Genomic DNA, 17536 nt, shown 5'->3' with positions numbered 1-17536 from the left:
CCTTTAATCCGAATGCGGCGGGAAGCCACGAGGAGTTCAAGTACAGTTTTGTGGCGATGGTATGTTTTGTGGCGATGATATGTTTTGAACATGTACTGAGTACGAGGCATCATTCTTAGCCTGTGACGCAAGTGAGGTGACGCCTACGAGGTGCTGTTATTATCCACACTGTTTTATTTGTTTATTTGTTTGGGTTCTTTTTTGTTGTTGTTTTGAGACAGAGTCTTGCTCTGTTGCCAGGCTGGAGGGCAATGGCGCAATCTCGGCTCATTGCAACCTCTGGCTCCTGAGTTCAAGCGATTCTCCTGCCTCAGCCTCTTGAGTAGCTGGGATTACAGGCGCCCACCACTATGCCCGGCTGATTTTTGTATTTTTAGTAGAGACGAGGTTTCACCATATTGGCCAGGCTGGTCTCAAACTCCTGACCTCAGGTGATCCGCCTGCCTTGGCTTCCCAAAGTGCTGGGATCACAGGCATGAGCCACTGCGCCCGGCCTAAATTGTTTTGAATTTTTACATTTTTTATTTTATTTTATTTTTTAGAGGGAGTCTCACTCTTTCGCCCAGGCTGGAGTGCAGTGGCACCATCTCAGCTCACTGCAGCCTCCATCTCCCGAGCTCAAGCAATCCTCCCACCTCAGCCTCCCAGGTACCTGGGTCTACAGGCATGTACCAACGTGACTGGCTAATTTTTGTATTTTTTTCTAAAGACGAGGTTTCACCATGTTGCGCAGGCTGATGGTGAACTTCTGGCTTCAATGGATCCACCTGCCTCAGCCTCCCACAGTGCTGGATTACAGGCAGGAGCCACCGTACCTGGCCCAGACTGTTTTCTATGTGAGGAATGAGGCTCAGAGAGTGACCCAGATGAGGTCACATGAGTGGCTTAGCCGAGGGGCAGCACTCAGATCCGGCAGCTCAGCCCCAGCGCAAGCTCTCACCCGTGGTGTCCTGCTTTCTGTGGCCGGTTGGGGTCAGGCTAAATGCCCTGAATGGGGGCGTCTGGAGATGCTGGGCTCCTGCCCATCAGGCATCAGTGTGGTGCCCAGCCTGGCATGCGTGCATAGCAACAGGCACAGCAGTTCTTCTTGATGATGCCACTGAACGTGAGACTCGGAGCAAGGCGAGGCCTGGGAGGGGCCGCTCAGAGCCGGCCTGGGCCCTGGAATTGCTGGTGACCCTCATGTCCCCGGCAGTAAAGTCCACGCCCACCTGGCCTGGGCAGGGAGGGTGAAGCCGGTTTCAGAGAAGGCTGTTGATGCTCTTTTTTTTTTTTTTTTTTTTGAGATGGAGTCTCGCTCTGTCACCCAGGCTGGATACAATGGCACAATCTCGGCTCACTGCAAACTCTGCCTCCCGGGTTCAAGCAATTCTCCTGCCTCAGCCTTCCGAGTAGCTGGGATTACAGGCGTCCGCCACCACACCCAGCTAATTTTGTATTTTTAGTAGAGACAGGGTTTCTCCACGTTGGTCAGGCTGGTCTCGAACTCCTGACCTCAGGTGATCCTCCCGCCTCGGCCTCCCACAGTGCTGGGATTACAGGTGTGAACCGCCGCGCCTCGCCCTGTTGATGCTTCTTAACCACTCCAGGTCCAGCGCGAGGCTTTGGAGCCCGTGGAGGTCTCACAGGTCCTCGGCCTTCCCATGGCCGCCAGCATAAATCTTCCTGGTCAGGACCACAGAAGGCCTTTCATCTTGGGCTTTGACCTCTGAGGGAGCCCCTTTCCTTTCAGGACGGGCTGCTGAGGCCGCCTCTGTGTTGCTTTCGCCCTGGGCCTGTTCCTTTTCTCAAGAGGGCCCCACTGCCCCTGCCCTTGCTACCCTGGCATCCCTGACCTGCCCTGGGTGGAGGCAGCGCCAGCTTCCTGGTTGGTATTTGCAGCCCAGTTCTGAGCTGAAACCTCCAGCCTGCCTGCGCGGGGAGGCAGTGGGGGGTAGGCTGGCCCTGAGGAAGACAGAGTCCCAGGCTGCTGGGGGAGATGTGCCTGGCTGTGGGGCCTCCAAGAGCGGCCCAGGTTTGGGTTTTTTCTGCTTCTCTCAAGGTCAGCCATGCCCAGGCTGGGGGCTAAAAGCGAAGTGGGTACTGGGGCAGGCAGAGGTGCTGGAGGGGCGCCAGGAAAGGCAGAGGTCCTGGGTGGACGTGGGGCAGGCAGAGGCGCTGAGTGGACGCTGTCGAAGGCACGTTGCCGCGGGTGCTGACAGGCTAACCTGGCTTCAACAAAAACCTCATTCAGAGCTGCTAAACCCCTTCCTTCCATGAGGCTCGGGGAACTTCGATGTTCTGGGGTGTCGGAGGCGAGGCAAGCCGAGGCCCTGGGACACAGTGTCAGCCCTCGCCTATCTGTGGCTGGCCTGGGTATGGCAGGCAGCCACACCTTGGCTGTAGGGCACCTTGGCTGCAAGGGAGCCTGGCTGGCCCTGCAGGGTGAGGGCTGGAGAGGCGGAGCCTGCCTGGCCTAGCAGTGGGGATGCCAGGCCATGGGAAGATGTGGGAAGTTTCTGGAGCCCGACCTGGTGTCCCCCACCCAGCTGCTGAGCTGGAAGCCAGGGGTAGGTCACGGCAGCCCCTCCCTCTCTGCCTTGCCTCTCTCTTGGAGCAGCCACGTTGACGGAATCCTCCGGCGCCTCCTCGAGGGAGGAGAGCCAGGCTTTTGGCAGCTCCCGTCTCCCCGGTTGCCAACTTGCCAGCCCTGCCGTGCCTCTCACGCCTGTGGTCTGCCCCAATGACAGGCCGGCTTCGGTGTCCCAAGGGGACCCAGCCCTGAGTGTGGGGCTGCCCTTGGGGGAGGGCAGGGGAAAGCCAGCCCGGGCTGCCACCGTGGCCGCTGGCCTGGGAGCCACAGGAAACATGCCCACCCTCGGACTCGATGATGTCTGGCTCAGGGCCTGGGTTCCGCGGCCCCTCCAGGGCAGGCGTGAAATGCCACAACTCCACCTTCCACGTGGTTCCCGGTCCGGGGGCCTCTTTCACTGAGGTCCTTTGGGAGTCCTTTTCTTTTCTTTTTGTTTTTGAGACAGAGTCTTGCTCTGTTGCCCAGGCTGGAGTGCAGTTGCACTATCTTGGCTCACTGCACCCTCTGCCTCCCGGGTTCAAGCAATTTCTGGCTCATTTTGTATTTTTAGTAGAGACGGGGTTTCACCATGTTGGCCAGGCTGGTCTTGAACTCCTGACCTCAGGTGATCCACCCGCCTAGGCCTCCCACAGTGCTGGGATCACAGGCCTGAGCCACCGCGCCCGGCGGGGATAATTTTCTAGCATTCCTGTCCCACCTCTCATGAGGAGCAGATTCACCACCTTTGTTGTAAAGAAGCACTTTTTTTTTCCCCCGAGACAAAGTCTCGCTGTCACCCAGGCTGGAGTGCAGTGGCGTGATCGTGGCTCACTGCAACCTCCGACTCCCGGGTTCACGCCATTCTGCCTCAGCCTCCCAAGTAGCTGGGATTAAAGGTGCCTGCCTCCACGCCTGGCTAATATTTGTATTTTTAGTAGAGACGGGATTTCACCATGTTTGCCAGGCTGGTGTCGAACTCCTGACCTCAGGCGAGGCCCGCCTTGGCCTCCCAAAGTGCTGGGATTACAGGCGTGAGCCACTGCACCTGGCCGAAGAAGCACTTTTTTTTATGAACCTCTGCAATCCCCTCTGAGGGAAGCCCTCCCACCTTCTGGGATGCTGGGGCTCAGAGGGCGGAGGGTAGAGGAGCGCCAGCTGTGAGAGGAAGGGCAGGGTTGTGCCCAGGAAGCAGGGCTCCTCGGGGGGTTGGCTCTGGGCGGTGGGAGTGACTGAGTGGGCTCCTGAGGGAAGCGTCTTTCAGGAAGGAGGTGGAGGTCTGGGAGCCCTTGGGGCCCTGGCGAATGTGGTCTTCAGGTTCCCATCGTCCAGTGAGCCCCTGAATCACATCCCGAGTGATGTCCACTGAAGGCCGCTCGGGACCTCTGTCTCCTCCTCCACTGAGACCCCCCGTGGCCAGTTCTAAGTTCCACCTGCCTTGGGCAGGGCCCCTCACTGCGGATTAAAGGGCTCTGGGTGAGGGCTTGTGGGAGGGGAGGTGGCGGAAACCCACCAGAGACCTTGGGGCGAGCTGCCTGCTGGAGTGGAGAGTGTGGCCCGGCAGGCAGGGGCACTGGGTTGGAATGGGGCCTCCGCCATCTCCGAGGGAGTGGGAGTGGAGACCGGAGGGAGCCCGCCCCTGAGTCCGAGCATGGGCGCTGGCCGGGAGCAGCCCTCCAGGCAGTGGTGGGAGAAATGGGGTCACCTGCCCCAGGAGGTGAGAGGTGGAACAGGGGGAAGGGCTGAGACCCTCAGGGGCATCCCCAGGATGTTCCTGAAACTCAGCTCTGGAGGACACTCAGGTGTGCGTAGAGCACCCTCTGCCCTGGAGCCCCAAATCCTCTCCCCGCTGCGAGGCCACTTTGCTGATTCCTGCCCCAAACGTGAGGTCGTTTCAGTCCAGAAAGGCGAGGCGACTTCCACCAGCCACCTCTGGGATTCTTGGTGGAGAATCCATGCCCACCTTCAGGTCTTCACTCCTGCCCCTCGGAGGTGACGGAGCCCCACTTCAACCTGGTGCCCCTGCCTGCTGAATGTTTATCGCAGGGGACCCGGTGGTCTCCTGGACATGAGTCCCCAGGGTCAGCGTTTCTCTTTGGGAGAGGTCTGAATGCGCAGTCATGATTTGACCATGGCTGAGTGCCCAGACAAAAAGAAAATAGTTGGCCAGACGTGGCGGCTCACGCCTGGAGTCCCAGCACTTTGGGAGGCTGAAGTGGGCGGATCACCTGCGGTTAGGAGTTGGAGACCAGCCTGGCCAACATGGTGAAACCCCGTCTCTACTAAAAATACAAAAATTAGCCAGGTGCGGTGGCTCGTGCCTGTAGTCCCAGCTACTCGGGAGGCTGAGGCAGGAGAATCGCTCAAACCCAGAGGTAGAAGTTGCAGTGAGCCGAGATCGCACCACTGTACTCCAGCCTGGGCAACAGAGTGAGACTCCGTCTCAAAAAAAAAAAAAAAGAAAATAGTTGAGCTGCTCTCAGTGACCATGTGCGGCCCAGTTATGCACGCCTGGCCTACTTGTCTGCCCCTGGCCCAGTCGTCCGCCCTGGCTCAGTTGTCTACCCCTTGCCTGGCCGTCTGCCCGTGGCCCACTCATCCACCCCTGGCTCCCTCGTCTGCCCCGGCCCAGTCATTCGTCCGCCCTTCGGCTCCATGATGTTTTGCAGCCTGTTTCTGTCTCCTGCGTGTGGCCCACCTTGGGGAGGCCCCAGTGCTCATGTGCCCTTGGTGGTCTTCCCAGCCTAGCCCTTCACAAGCTCCCTCTGTCTCCCTGCTTCAGGTGATCGGACATCCCCCAGGTACCTGCTCCCCCGGGCTCATGGATGGCACATGGTGACTGCTGGGACCAGAGGGTGAGCAGTCAGGTGTCCCATCCACCAACGTCCCAGGGGCCAGCCCCTCCACCCGGTGCTAATCTCATCAGGAAACAGCAGAGTCCACATTTCCCAGGAGTTATAAATAGCCGGCGCAGTTTTGGGCAGCAGCGTTTCTCTGGAAAATGTACCCTGTCCCTCTGCCTCCCTCCCTCTGTGTTTAAATGATATCCTGAAATAGACTTGGTTTCTGGAGGCTGATGGCCTCCCGGGAGACAGCGTGTCGTGGTCAGGGTGCCGTGGAGCCAGGCAGGCCTCTCTGAGAGGATACCAGGGCCACTCCTGCAGCAGGCACCGGGAAGATGGCCGGGGTTCAGGGGTTTGCAGCTTAGGAAACTGCCCGTGACCCAGGCCTGGCCTCAGAAGGGACTGGAGTGTGTGAGACGGCAGCAGGTATAGCCTGGGAGGCTGCAGAGGGGCAGATCTTAGCGGAGCAGGAAGGCAGAGAGGACCCAAAGGTTCCCACCGTGACCTGGGGCTCTCCGAGAAGGCTCTCTGGAGGAGGTGAGGCAAGAACTGGGCCTTAGCATCAGGAGTTGCAGTCCTGGGTCAGATGCTCCCAGGAGAACACGGGGTTGAACCTGGCAGCTGGGGCGGAAGTGACGGGCGTGAGGCAGTGGGAGGGCTATACTGGAGGTGCCCTCCCAGCACCCAGGTCTTGCCCACCAGGTCAGGATACACACCGGGAGGCCCGAAGTCGCCTTTCTGAGGAAGCAGCAGTTATAGCAGCTGCCAGTCATGGACTTCACACATTCTGCAGTTTCAGCAGAGAGGATGCTGGGGGCCTTGATTTTGAACCCCAGCTCTCACTTCCTAGATGTTCTCTGGGTAAATTCCTCGCTCTCGTTAAGCCGCAGCGTCCTCATCTGTGAGACGGGAGCAGCCACGAGAGCTTAAACCGCACACGTTTGCTATGATGACGAACGGAGATGCTGTGTGTAGAGGATTCGTCAGTGTCACACTTGCAGGAAAGGCTCAAGATACGTCCGTTGCTCTCTTTTCCGTAACAACCCTGTGAGGCAGGTGTGGACACCTCAACAAGGAAATCGAAGTTCACGGAGGTGAAAGGCCTTGCCCAAGTACACACGGTTGAACGGAAGACTCGGATCAGCCTGCCTCTGAATGCTGCATACTGCCCCTACCAGGCTGTGTCCAGGTCCCCCTCTGAGACTCGGGAAGGACCCTTGGCTCAGCTTCCTGTAGAAGCTGCCGGTCGTGGGAAGCTGGGGCCGAGGAGGGGCTCTGGGGTGAATCCGACCAGGTGCCGTGGAATCGGCCTGAGGCTTATGCTGATGTGTGGAGAGACCTGCCTCCAGAAGGGGTGGTCTCAAAACATCAAACTGTGCCCCACAAATACGTAAAACTTTAATGTGCCAATTAAAAAATGAGAACCCACACAGTGGTGCACACCTGTAATGCCAGCTCTTCAGGAGGCCGAGGCAGGAGGGTCACTGGAGCCCAGGACAACATAGCAGCCCGGACGGCATAGCGAGACCATATCTCTAGAAAAATAAATAAATACAGGCCGGGCATGGTGGCTCACACCTGTCATCCCAGCACTTTGGGAGGCCGAGGCAGGCGGACCACCTGAGGTCAGGAGTTCAGGACCAGCCTGGGCAACATGGTGAAACCCCATCTCTACTAAAAATACAAAAATTGGCCAGGCGTGGTGGCTTACACCTGTAATCCCAGCACTTTGGGAGGCCAAGGTGGGTGGATCATTTGATGTCAGGAGTTTGCAACCAGCCCGGCCAGCGTGGCGAAACCCTGTCTCTACTAAAAAATACAAAAATTAGCCAGGTGTGGTGGTACGTGCCTATAGTCCCAGCTACTTGGGAGGCTGAGGCAGAAGAATTGGTTGAACCTGAGAGGTTGCAGTGAGCCAAGATCGCACCATTGCACTCCAGCCTGGGCAACAAGAGCGGAACTCCGTCTCAAAAAAGAAAGAAATGTAAGAGGGCATGGCCATTCCAGAATGTTTCTCTTAAGGGTAGCATCTCAGTTGACAAAGAGCATTTGATCCCTCCACCACTGCTGGGGGACAGAGCTGGGGACAGACCCAGGCCCGGCCCCATGTCCAGATGAGATGAAGGAACTACGAGGGACAGCCTGTGTGGTCCAGGAGGGTTTGCAAAGAACAAAAGCAGCTTAGAGGGGAGAGAGGTTTCGGGAAAGCGAGGCCAGAGGTGGGGCTTCCTTTGAGACCCTGCAGGACTCTTCCCTCCAGCCGGGCACGTGGCGGCCTCACACTTCCCGTGTGTGAAGAGGTGCTCGGAGCAGTGGTTCTCCCTGAGGGGCGCTTGGTTCTCTGCACATGCCTGACTTTTTCTGTCTCCTGTTCTGGGTTCCATCCCTCCTCTGGGCAGGGAACAGCCAAAGACAGGGCCTGGGCCACCGCTGGCCCCAAATGCAGGGCTCAGGGCAAACCAAGTGCAGACCCAGACCCCGTCAGAGGCTTGGGTACCACCTGTCCCCAGCCGGTGTGTGGGTGATAGAAGATGTGGGAAGGACCTACATCGAGCGGCAGGAAGCCCAAGGCTGACCCAGATCCAGTTTCCTTTCCGTGATGACGGTGGCCTGTTATAGCAACAGTGTTGAAACCGTGGCACGCACACACCTCAGAGTGCACAGAGACGTTCTGAGGGTGACGTGGGCAGGAGAGTTTTAAGGAAATCAGTTTGCAGATCCTCAGCTGCCACATAGGTGCTGTTGCCAGAATGCCATCTGCCCGAGAGCCGGCATCTCGCCATCCTGTCCTCTGCAGAGGAGAGGCCGAGGCTCGCTGTGGGGGCTGGGCCCAGGGTGCCCAGGCCTCCTGGGTGAGGAACAGAGGGGCTTTTAGAAATGTTGGGGTAGTGGCCAGGCACAGCAGGTCACACCGTAATCCCAGCACTTTGGTAGGCTGAGGCGGGTGGATCACCTGAGGTCAGCAGCTCGAGACCAGCCTGGCCAACATGGTGAAACCCCATCTCCACTACATATACAAAATTAGCCGGGCGTGGTGGCAGGCACCTGTAATCCCAGCTACTCGGGAGGCTGAGGCAGGAGAATCGCTTGAACCCGGGAGGCAGAGGTTGCAATGAGCTAAGACTGCACCACTGCACTCCAGCCTGGGAGACAGAGCAAGACTCTCTCAAAAAAAAAAAAAAAAAAAAAAAAAAAAAAAAAAAAAAAAAAAAAAAAAAAAAATTGGGGTTGGTGCTCAGAAAGTAAAAGACTCTAGTGGCCACTTACAACTTTTCAAAAGTCAGGTGGTATCCAGTTCTTTGCCTTCCACAAAACTGATGGAGGACTTAATTTTCAACTGAGAGATCATTTCAAGTAATTTTCAGTGATAGATATATATGCGATTTAAGGCGGATAGCATGGAAAGAGGTTAAAGAATGGTGTAACACGGCTGTAATAAGACTCTTTTTGACCTCATCTACTTCTTTATGTGAACGAACTGTTTCACTGTTCACATATTTTTTGCTCATTTTAGAGACACGGTCCTACGTTGCTCAGGTTGGTCTCGAACTCCTGGGCTCAAGCGATCCTGTAGCTGGAAGCCACTGCACCTGCATGTTTTACAACAAAACCAGAAATATGAACAGAATTGATGCTGAACCTCATTTCACTCTAGCAAAAAATAATATATAGATACGTGAACTAAAAAAATGTTCTGCCCATCTCATTGAGAGAGAATTCCACCAAAAAGTTACTTTGCTACTTAATATTTATGAAAATGTATAATGAGGCCGGGCATGGTGGTTCACACCTGTAATCCCAGCACTTTGGGAGGCCAAGGTGGGTAAATCACCTGAGGTCGGGAGTTCGAGATCATCCTGACCAACATGGAGAAACCCTGTCTCTGCTAAAAAGACAAAAAAATTAGCCAGGCGTGGTGGTGGGCGCCTGTAATTCCAGCTACTCGGGAGGCTGAGGCAGGAGAATCGCTTGAACCTGGGAGGTGGAGGTTGCCGTGAGCCGAGATCACGCCACTGCACTTCAGCCTGGGCAAGAAGAGCAAAACTCTGTCTCAAAAAAATAAATAAAATGTATAATGTGTAGGCTTATTTTATTTTATTATTATTATTTTTTTGAGACAGGGTCTCACTTTGCCACCCAGGCTGGAGTGCAGTGGTTCGATCTTGGCTCACTGCAACCTCTACCTCCCAGGTTCAAGTAATTCTCCCATCTCAGCCTCCCAAATAGTAGCTTGGACTACAGTGCCTGCCACCACATCCAGCTAATTATCGTACTTTTAGTAGAGACAGGGTTTTGCCATGTTGGCCAGACTGGTCTCGAACTCCTGAGCTCAGGTGATCCACCCACCTCAGCCTCCCAAAGTGCTGAGATTACAGGCGTGAGCCACCGCGCCTGGCCGTCTTTTTGATTGTCTACTGCCAATCATGGTACTAACTAATCCTGAATATATTTTGAATATTTGGAACCTTGTGATCTCTGGAAATTTTTGTTTTCAATGTATACAGATTTTTTTGTGGAAGCAAAATATAATGGTGAATAAAGGACTTGAAAATATAAAAATATAAACTAGGACAACATTCTTTAGGGGAATAGAATAGAAACAAATTCAAGGAGAGAAGATCCAGGAGCTCTGTGAGGGAAAGAAGAGCTTGTTCATGTAGTTTTTTTTTTTTTGAGACGGAGTCTCGCTCTGTCGCCCAGGCTGGAGTGCAGTGGCGCGATCTCCGCTTACTGCAAGCTCCGCCTCCTGGGTTCACGCCATTCTCCTGCCTCAGCTTCCCGAGAAGCTGAGATTACAGGCCCCCTCCATCACGCCGGCTAATTTTTTGTATTTTTAGTAGAGATGGAGTTTCACTGTGTTAGCCAGGATGATCTCGATCTCCTGACCTCGTAATCCGCCCGCCTCGGCCTCCCAAAGTGCTGGGATAACAGGCGTGAGCCACTGCACCTGGCCTTGTGTAGTTTTTAAATGGATGAGTGCGGGTATCACGTCGCTGGGGTATTTAGATCCCACTGAATCCACGGGAAGGAACGCTGTAACACTTATTTTAGGATGGCAATATTGACATGATTCTGGAAATCATACTCTTTGCAACTATTTAAACTTGGAAATGTTCAGATGTTGACTTAAGAATGTGCTAGGGCACATATTTGCTCAGAATTAGTTCACAGGTGCACAGGCAGACACGCTCGAAGGCCCCTGAGTTACAGAAACAGAACGTGGAACAGTCCTGTGTGAGGGGTGCCTCTGACCTCCCCTGACCCAGGGAGGGTCCGCACCTCCCTGGGCTCCAGCCCAAGCCTGGGGACTTCCCCTATGGAGGATTTGCTTATTTGGGAGCCAACAGCTCGACCCAAGTTGTCTCCCAGAATCTTCACAGCAATCCCAGGGAGGCAGGTTCTGTTGCTGGCTCCCGTGTGCAGATGGAAAAACTGAGGCTTAGTGAGTTTAAAACTTGCCGGGATTCACACCCAGGCAGCCTCCTGAGCATGGGCTCCTGACTCTTGGATAGGCCAGTTCCCTCCTGATGGGCTCCAGCACCTCCTAATCAGGTGCTTACCTTTTGTGCACCTCAGTTTCTGCATCTGTGAAATGGGGTAATAATACGCATATCCCAGACTGGCAGTCACGAGTGAATAAGGTGTCACGGGCAGGAGTGCCTAACAGGGTGTGCCCCGCCTCCCTCACGGCGGCCACAGGGGCCTGGGGGCTAGGGCCCCCCGAAGGGTTGATTTCCAGGTAGACATCAGCTTATCCCAGCTGCTCACGTCGCCTTCCTGACTGTCGCTGGCTCTGAGCAGTGCTGACCCACGGGGAGAGCTCTGGCTTGGCCTCCAAGTGGGCACCTCCCTCACCCACATTCTCTCTCTGCAGCTGGACCCACAAACTGTGGAGACCAAGAACTGGCACACGGACGTGATTGAGATGAACGGGGTGAGCCGGGGATGGGAACGATCAACCGGGTGAGCCGGGAGGTGGAACATCTGTGCAGCGGGTGGGCAGCCCGGCCCTCTGGCCGCTCCTGGGGCTGCTGTGTCGCCTGGACCTCCCCGCAGCCCAGCCCCCCCTCCCCTCCTGCCCACACCCTGCCCGCCACTATTCTGCAGGTGTTGAGGGAGCCCTGGGTGTAAGCCAGCCCTCGTTTGCAGTCTTGGGGAGGGGACCCCTGTGTTTTGGGGGCATTCCTCGGGCACTCACGCCCTGGGGAACTTGTACCTGCCTCACCCCCCAACCAGATCAAAGTGGAATTTTCCATGAAATTCACCAGCCGAGATATGAGCCTGAAGAGGACCCCGTCCAAAAAGCAGACCGGTGTCTTCGGTGTGAAGATCAGCGTGGTGACCAAGTAGGTGCTGCCTCTGGTCTCCCAGTCCTGGCGTCGGTGCCCCTGGTCCCCGCCAACCTGGGCCCCCGGCCCTCCCCACCAACCTGGGCCCCTGGCCCTCCCCACCTAGGCCCGTCCTGGCACCTAATCAGTCGCTTTAGAAGCACGTGAGCCGGCACTGAAATGCTGGAAGGTGTCTTGTGAGATCCCAGATCATCTGCTCCTCGTAATAAGAGGGAAGCTTTGTCAGCCGGGGGCCCACGTTTGGGCTCGGCACCAACAGGGACTGGCTGCCCCTCGGGAAAGGGCACGCATCCCCCAGTTCATCACCACCCCAGCCCCTTGTCTCAGGCCTGACCCACCTCCTCGTGTGGGCTGCCTGCTGGGCCTCCTACAAGTGTCTGAATCTGGGGGGCGTTCTTTCCCTAGAGTCTCGGCCTGACCGTCCCAAGTTCCCAAGCGTCTTGCCCACGTCCTTTGCTGCCCCTCCACAGGCAGGCCGCGGGTGGGCAGGCTAGGGTGGGGTGCGGTGGCCTCTTTCTCTGCCCTTTTCTTGCCCTCCCCACCCCTCTGCCCCAGCTCTCCATTCCAAAGGCTAGAAGCTCTCCAGGGGGCAGATGTGCTGGGTGGGGGTTGCTACGGGAGAGTTGTCATGGGGGCCGCCCTCCACCCATCCTCACGCCCCACCCCAGGCGGGAACGCTCCAAGGTGCCCTACATCGTCCGGCAGTGCGTGGAGGAGGTGGAGAAGAGGGGCATCGAGGAGGTTGGCATCTACCGGATATCAGGCGTGGCCACGGACATCCAGGCGCTCAAAGCCGTCTTCGATGCCAGTGAGTCTGGAAGGCCCAGCCGGGGTGGGTGCAGGCTGGTGGGATGGATGGGAGAGCTCGGGAGAACCAGGAGCCTTCCTGGAGAGAAGCCTTGGTCTGCTTCAGAGTCCCTGTGGCAGGTGCTTTTTCTGCATTTTCTCATGTAATCCCCTCCCCGCGAATCTCTTGTCTGTTGCTGCAGGTAAGGAACTGCAGAAACTCAGAAGGGCTGATTTGCTTGCCCAGGATGACCCAACTTGTGGGTTTTGGTTCTGGACTTAAACTCAGGTCTAACCAGAGTCTGCGTGGCTGGCTTTCTTGCTAGTTCCTGGGTGCCTAGTGAATCTCAGGGAAAGAGCTTTGAGCCTGCACCTGCTGTCTCCAGGGCCCCAAGTCCCCGCCGGGGCAGCACTGCCTCTGCATAGTCCACCATGGTGAGGCCTGACCTTTCTGGTTTCTCCTTCCTGCTCCTGCTGGTTCATGCTGCAGCAACCACATACCCAATTTTCAAGAAACCTGCACTGACCAGGCAGGATGAATCTGTAGGGAGCCTGGAGGGGAGGACCGGCTGGGGCCTGGGAACTTGCTGGCCTTGGCTCCTCTGTGCAGCCTAGAAACTGAGGCTTTGTGGGAACGTGCTTTTACGTGTGAAAAGCGTGCAGTGCCTTCTAGAGAGGGGCTTAGCGATGGGGAGGTTCCCGTTGGAAGGCAGGTGCAGGCCGCACGGTATGAATGTGGCTCTGAACTCTGGGTGATGAATTTCACTCCCCAGACACCCTCTCCCGAGCAGCCACAGCAGATGGCCCCAGGCTGTCTCCCCGTTCCCCCGACCCCGACCCACAGACACCTGTGGGCATTCTCTACGTCCTGCCTTTCCGGGGGAGACCAGAACCAGAGATGGAGTGGGTGGGGCATGGAACAGGGCTGTCGGCCCAGCTAAGGCTGCCTGACCTTGGCCCCACCCCTGCAGATAACAAGGACATCCTGCTGATGCTGAGCGACATGGACATCAATGCCATCGCCGGCACGCTCAAGCTCTACTTCCGGGAACTGCCTGAGCCCCTCCTCACGGACCGACTCTACCCAGCCTTCATGGAGGGCATCGGTGAGGCCCTGAGGGCTCCTAGGGCTGGGCTGGGCCGGACTGAGCCAGGACTCCCTGCCCAGAGAAGTAATCAGCAGGAGAAATATCTGTGGCTTCCTTTGCTGGCTGACCTTTCCAGTGCACTGGGGCCTGTGGCTGAGGGGCCCGAGGGTGAGGTGTGGCCTGCTAGGACCTGGTGCAGACACTGGGCCCTTTCTGGCCTGCCTCTTGCCCCTGATGTCCCCATGGGCAGCCCCCTCTGCTTCCTATTTGGACATTGGCCTCTTGCTCGCAAGCTCGAGCATCCAGGGAAGACTGCCCTGAGGCGAGTGGCCAGAGGCTGGCATCCCAGAGCCAAGGAGGAGGCTGGTTCAAGCCAGAGGGTACTTGAGACTGGTTGTGCTGAGCCTTCCAGCGAGACCACACACCGTCCTGTCACCTCTGCTGAGGGCCCCAGCCAGCAGGCCTTCTGCCTCCACCCACCTGGGCCAAACCCAGCCCCAAGGGCATCCCTTCAGCCTTTTCTTCTCCTGGGGCAGACCAGAGCTTCAGCCCCCCAGCGGAAGGTTCTCACACCCACACGCCAGCAGCAGAGAGGGCGGAGAAACAGAATCCACCACTGGCAGGATACGTCCCTACTGGCTTCATCTTTAGCCACACAGACCAGGGGGTGTCCTATTAGGAGACCCGGGATGCCCCAGCGCCCAGGCCCATGCAGTCGGCTGCAGGAAGGGGGTCTGCTCCCACCAGCCGGCCTCCTGGCTGAGTTACCAGTCATGGTGAGGCCTCCTGGAGGAAGCAGCTGCTAATAGCCCACCCAGACACGAGGCCCTCCCCTGTGGGATCTGCTCCCCAAACGCCTGGAAGCCTGGGGTCTCCTGCAGGGGCCCACAGCCTCATGACCACAGGGGCTCCGGTGGGGAGCCCCTGGAGCTGAACGCCGCACTGGCCCTTCTCTCCCACAGCCCTGTCAGATCCTGCCGCCAAGGAAAACTGCATGATGCACCTGCTCCGCTCCCTGCCCGACCCCAACCTCATCACCTTCCTCTTCCTGCTGGAACACTTGAAAAGGTAACAGGGAGGGGCCCCGGCCCCACCTCCTCAGTCTCTCCGCGTGGGCGCTGCCTCTGTTGGGCTGTCTGTGGGGGGTGAGAGTTTGCTCTCCAAGTTCTTGCACTCACGTTTTTCTGTGTTGAGAAATATTTGGGTCCCGTAACGAGTAGTAACCTCAAATATTGACTACAGAATGCTCAGGACTGCAGGCAGGTTTTATAATCAATGGGTCCTTGACCTACCAGTGGTTCACTGAGTCCATTCAACCTTCTGTAAGTGAAGAACAGATAGTATTAGGACTGCAGGCAGGTTTTATAATCAGTGAGTCCTGATCTACTGGTGGTTCATTTAACCAGTGTAGCCTTTTCTGAATGAAGTGGGGAATGGACAGCAGTAGGGCTGGTGATTCATTTAACCAGTGTAGCCTTTTCCAAATGAAGTGGGGAACGGAGAGCAGTAGGATACACTGCAAGCCTTGAGTGCAGGTGCTGCTGTTCAGTTACCTGGAGGCGTGTGGACTGTTACAACGGGCTGTATTGTGGGCCACAGTCAAAACAGGGGTGAAACTCACTGGTCTTGGCCCATACCTCACTTGACATAGGGAAACTGAGTCCCCACACCAGGCAGAGACTTGCTCGGGTTAGTAGCAGATCTGTCCTTAGAGCCCTCAACTTCCAGATCCTAAATTCAGACCTTTCTTGCCCTCCCACCACCCTTTCTAGACAGGTCCAACCAAGAGTGGCTAAGGTTGGTTGTACCCATAGCAAAGTTTAGAACTGAAAGTGGCCCTGTAGAGGTCCTCAGGCTTGTGTGGGGAGGTGGTCCCTGGGCGTCCCTTTAACCCACCTGCACGCCAGGACCAGGGAGCCCCTCAGACTGCTCTGCAGAACAGTTCCTCCCTGAGCTCAGCCCCAACTCAGGGCCAGGCCCCCTGCTGCAGCTTAGCCAGGCCAGGCTCGGGAGAGCCAGCGGAGACCTGGATGCGCCCGGGGCTGGCGTCTTGTTTTTCCCATCATGAAACATTTTTCCTCTGGTTTGGCCAGGACTAGAGCCCTGACCAATTCCGAAAGCGTTTGGCAAGCCTTATGGGGAGGAGTGGGAAGGGAAAATTCATTCGACTTCCACCCTGGGAACTGGGCACAGTCTGTTCCCACATCTGGGCCCCTGGCTGGGCCGTGTGCGCGCGTGTGGTGAGGGGCTGGCCCCGCTGCACAGCTGCTTGTTGGCATCACAGTGTTTGTTTGCGTTTCCAAAGCAGGCGCGGCCACAGCTCCTGCCTGGAGGGTGGGAATGATGGTATGGAGAGGGGTGAGAGGCACTGCTTAGGCTGGGTGGGTCTCAGCCCAGAAACATTTTCTGAGACTGAAGGAGAACCAGAGCCCCTCTGATGTGTTTGCTGACCCTGGGCCTGCCTGGACACCAGCCCTGATGGCAGCTCCTGCTGTTACCCCAGGGAAGCATCGCAGAGCATCTGGCCTGTTGAGCAAGAGAAGCAGGGGGGGATCCGGAGGGAGGACAGCCCTGGGTCCCACGAGGCAGACGGAGAGGCACAGGGGGCAGCCCTGGGTCCCACGAGATGGACCGGAAAGGCATGGGGGCAGTCCCTGGCTCATCTGGAAGTAGGGTTGCTCCTGGCCCAGCACAGCTGGCAGAGCCCCAGGTCTAGCTAACGACTCCTGCTGGGCTCCAGGCCCTGCCTACCTTTCTCCCCTGCCTCACCCAGCTTGACTCTTCCTTTGGACCACTTAGCACAGGAGTAAAGGACAGAGCGGTTAAAAGCATAGGTCCTGGAGGCAGCCACCTGCGTTCAGATCCCAGCTCTACCACTTGCTAGCTGTGTGACCTTGGGCAAGTCACCCCTTCCTTACTTGGGTTTCTTCATCTAAACAATGGGGATAATGATAATCGTATTCATCTCAAAGGACTGCCTCGAGTGTGAGCTGGTACAGGGGAAGTTTTTAGAGCAGCACTTGCTCTCAGGCCAGGGAGCTGCTCTGGCAGTCCACCGTCAGTTCGGGAGGGCCCAGCAGCTGGAGATGTCAGCACAGAACCCGGCGCCTGGCTGGGCCCTGCTCTCCTGGATGAGTCCCCTTCCCCTGGGGGAGGTCCCCACTCCTAGGAGAGGGAGATGGTGACCCCCATCCAGGAGTCCTTCAGGAGCTCCTACAGCGAAGGCCAAGTGTCCCGGAGTCCGAGTGGCTGCGGAGAAAGGGCTTCTTTCTTCCCTGAAATCTTCTCCTTTTTAGGGTTGCCGAGAAGGAGCCCATCAACAAAATGTCACTTCACAACCTGGCTACCGTGTTTGGACCCACGTTACTGAGACCCTCAGAAGTGGAGAGCAAAGCACACGTCACCTCGGCTGCCGACATCTGGTCCCACGACGTCATGGCACAGGTACCCCGGCCCCCCAGCACCGCCCAGGCCCGTGGCTGGCTGAGGGTGAGACAAGCCCCCTCAGGAGGAGGGAGAACAGCTCAGTCTCCACGCCTCTTCCCTCATGGGAAGCTCGGTTGATGGGCTATGGGGTGTCACCAGGGAGGCAGGACTGCAGACACTTCTGCCCCTCCCAGGCCAAAACAAATGCGTGAACCTAGACCAGGGCCCAGAGAATGTCTGTCCCAGATGCTGGCTGCATTCTCAGGAGGGCCTCGGTCTCAGAAAGCAAGCCCGGGGGTGGGGGAGATGCTGGGTCCTTGTCCTCATACATGGAAGCTCTGAGGTTGCTTCCAAGGGCAGGAGGCCTCCCTGGGATTCCTGCAAGACCCAGAGCAGGGGTCAGACTGTGGCCGCCTCAGGATAGAGCGGAAGCCTATGGCCAGGTTGGGGAAGTGGCCCCAGGCCCCCGCAACCCTCTGCCCTGTAGCGCCTTCC

At 57.1% G+C, this 17536-nt stretch overlaps 1 protein-coding gene across 5 annotated transcripts in view; it reads left to right on the top strand.

Annotated features, from left to right (window-relative positions):
• Positions 1-17536, top strand: part of ABR (ABR activator of RhoGEF and GTPase) — a 231408-nt gene that overhangs the window by 210966 nt on the left and 2906 nt on the right. For all 5 annotated transcript variants that reach the window (XM_037987870.2, XM_037987871.2, XM_073023849.1 and 2 more), the window contains 6 exons: positions 11267-11326; positions 11629-11738; positions 12410-12549; positions 13499-13633; positions 14578-14683; positions 16912-17059. In XM_037987870.2, the coding sequence (XP_037843798.2) occupies positions 11267-11326; positions 11629-11738; positions 12410-12549; positions 13499-13633; positions 14578-14683; positions 16912-17059 (699 nt within the window). The remainder of the gene's footprint in view (positions 1-11266; positions 11327-11628; positions 11739-12409; positions 12550-13498; positions 13634-14577; positions 14684-16911; positions 17060-17536) is intronic.

Source organism: Chlorocebus sabaeus, chromosome 16 (genome assembly GCF_047675955.1).
Source record: "Chlorocebus sabaeus isolate Y175 chromosome 16, mChlSab1.0.hap1, whole genome shotgun sequence".
Taxonomy (NCBI): domain Eukaryota; kingdom Metazoa; phylum Chordata; class Mammalia; order Primates; family Cercopithecidae; genus Chlorocebus; species Chlorocebus sabaeus.
Note: the sequence above shows the minus strand (reverse complement) of the source record. Positions and strands in the feature narration are given on the sequence as shown.